The 2500-nt window shown below is 55.7% G+C and overlaps 1 protein-coding gene across 1 annotated transcript in view; it reads left to right on the top strand.

Moving 5' to 3' along the window:
- The window catches only part of LOC116679399 (protein FAM107B-like), a gene marked incomplete at its 5' end in the record, with an annotated part of 4356 nt that extends 1904 nt beyond the window's left edge, over window positions 1-2452 (top strand). Inside the window, 2 exon segments of the mRNA XM_032509046.1 lie at window positions 1505-1517; window positions 1520-2452. Coding sequence (XP_032364937.1) covers window positions 1505-1517; window positions 1520-1680 — 174 coding nt within the window.
- Between the last annotated feature and the right edge of the window lie 48 nt (window positions 2453-2500).

Genomic DNA, 2500 nt, shown 5'->3' with positions numbered 1-2500 from the left:
CCCGGGGCTTTGCCGCTGTGGGGTTGTTTGACAACCTCAGAGACCTCCACCAGGGACACTGATCCCCATCATCCTCCAGCTCTGCCTCTACCATAGAGGGTGTGTCAGCTGGATTTAGGAGTTCCTCAAAGTGCTCCTTCCACCGCTCTATTACCTCCCCAGTTGTGGTCAACAACGTCCCATCCTTACTGTCCACAGCTTGGATGAGTCCTCGCTTCCCCCTCGTGAGGTGGTGCGCTGTTTTCCAGAAGCACCTTGGTGCCGACCGAAAGTCTTTTCCAGGTCTTTTCCAGGCCTTTCCAGGTCTTCTCCAGGTCTTCTCCATGTCTTCTCCTTGTCTTCTTCATGTCTTCTCCAGGTCTTCTCCAGGTCTTCTCCATGTCTTCTCCATGTCTTCTCCGAATTTCTCCCACACCCGCTGCTTTGCCTCTGTCCCGGCAGAGGTTGCAGCCCTTCGGGCCCGTCGATACCCTTCAACTGCCTCCGGAGTCCTCCGGGACAACATATCCCGGAAAGACCTCCCTGACCACCGGTGTCCACCAGGGTGTTCGGGGTTACCGCCCTTGAGGCACTAAGACCCTAAGATCACAGATCGCCGCCGCAGCTTTGGCAATGGAAACTTTGAACATTGTCCACTCAGGTTCAATGCCCCAGCCTCCACAGGGACCCCCAGCCTCCACGGGACCCCCCAGCATCTACAGCAACCCCCAGCCTCCACAGGGACACCCAGTCTCCACAGGGACCCCAGCCTCAACGGGACCCGCCAGCCTCTACAGCAACCCCCAGCCTCCACAGGGATGCCACAAAAGCTCCACTGGAGGTGTGAGTCCGTCGAACAGGGGCCTCTCCCCAGACGTTCCAAATTAACCGGCATACCCGTTTAGGTTTACAGGTCTGTCCCAAGTAGGGAGGCGACCCTCTCGTCCGCCGGGGCAAACTCCAATGCAGCGGCGCCAGCCGGGGGCTTGTGAGTATCCCCACACCCGCCGGCGCCTTACACCCTGGGCAACTCCGGAGTAGGACAGAGTCCAACCCCTATCAGGAGTATGGGTCCAGAACCGGGACTGTGCGTAGAAGTAAGCCCCACCAGATCTAACTGGTAGCGCTCCACCTCCCGCACAAGTTCTGGCTCCCTCCCCCACAGGGAGGAGACAGTCCACGTCCCCAGAGCCTCTGCCCCCGGGTCTGGTCCGTCGAGGACCCTGACCTTCACCACCACCCATGTGGCAGTGCCCCCACCCCAGCGGTTCCTCCCACCGTTTTGGGGCCATGGGACGGAGAGAGGCCACGTAGCTTCCTTAGGCATTGCCCGGTCGGGCTTTGTGGCAAACCCGACCTAGCTCCAGACGGGGGTCCCGGGGCAGGGGCTCTTTTGAACTTCTGAAACTAAAACTAATCTCTGTCCTTCTGTTTCTCTCTCTGTCTCTGTCTCTCTGTATCTCTGTCTGTCTCTCTGTGTCTCTGTCTGTCTCTCTGTGTCTCTGTCTCTGTCTCTGTCTCTCAGATGGACAAAGAGCAGCGAAACAGCGAGAGGAAAACCTGAAAGCTCCGGAGTTCGTAAAAGTGAAGAAGAATCTTCGCAGGACGTCGTTTCTAAAGAGGAGAAGGAGGTGTAGAGAGGAGACAAGGTTACACTCTGAGGACTCTTCAGAGGAAACACTGCAGGACATCGTGGGATGAATTACCTGACTCTGGACTACTTCCTGACTCTGGACTAGTCTGGACTACTTCCTGACTCTGGATGACGTCCTGTCTCTGGACTACTCCTGACTTGGACTAGTCTGGACTACTCCTGACTCTGGATGACGTCCTGTCTCTGGACTACTTCCTGACTCTGGACTAGTCTGGACTACTTCCTGACTCTGGATGACGTCCTGTCTCTGGACTACTTCCTGACTCTGGACTAGTCTGGACAACGTCCTGACTCTGGACAACGTCCCGACTCTGGGCAACGTCCTGACTCTGGACTACTCCCTGACTCTGGACAACGTCCTGACTCTGGACTAGTCTGGACAACGTCCTGACTCTGGACTACTTCCTGACTCTGGACTAGTCTGGACAACGTCCTGACTCTGGACGACTTCCTGACTCTGGACTAGTCTGGACAACGTCCTGACTCTGGACAATGTCCTCACTCTGGAAAACGTCCCGACTCTGGACTACGTCCTGACTCTGGACTACTTCCTGACTCTGGACTAGTCTGGGACTACTTACTGACTCTGGACTACTCTGGACTACTTCCTGACTCTGGATACTTTCTGACTCTGGACTGTCTGGACTACTTACTGACTCTGGACAACTTCCTGACTCTGGACTAGTCAGGACAACGTCCTGACTCTGGACAATGTTCTCACTCTGGAAAACGTTCCCGACTCTGGACTTCGTCCTGACTCTGGACTACTTCCCTGACTCTGGACTAGTCTGGAACTACTACTGACTCTGGACTACTCTGGACTACTTCCTGACTCTGGACTACTTTCTGACTCTGAACTAGTCTGGA

Source organism: Etheostoma spectabile, unplaced genomic scaffold (assembly GCF_008692095.1).
Source record: "Etheostoma spectabile isolate EspeVRDwgs_2016 unplaced genomic scaffold, UIUC_Espe_1.0 scaffold00011624, whole genome shotgun sequence".
Taxonomy (NCBI): Eukaryota; Metazoa; Chordata; class Actinopteri; order Perciformes; family Percidae; genus Etheostoma; species Etheostoma spectabile.
Note: the sequence above shows the minus strand (reverse complement) of the source record. Positions and strands in the feature narration are given on the sequence as shown.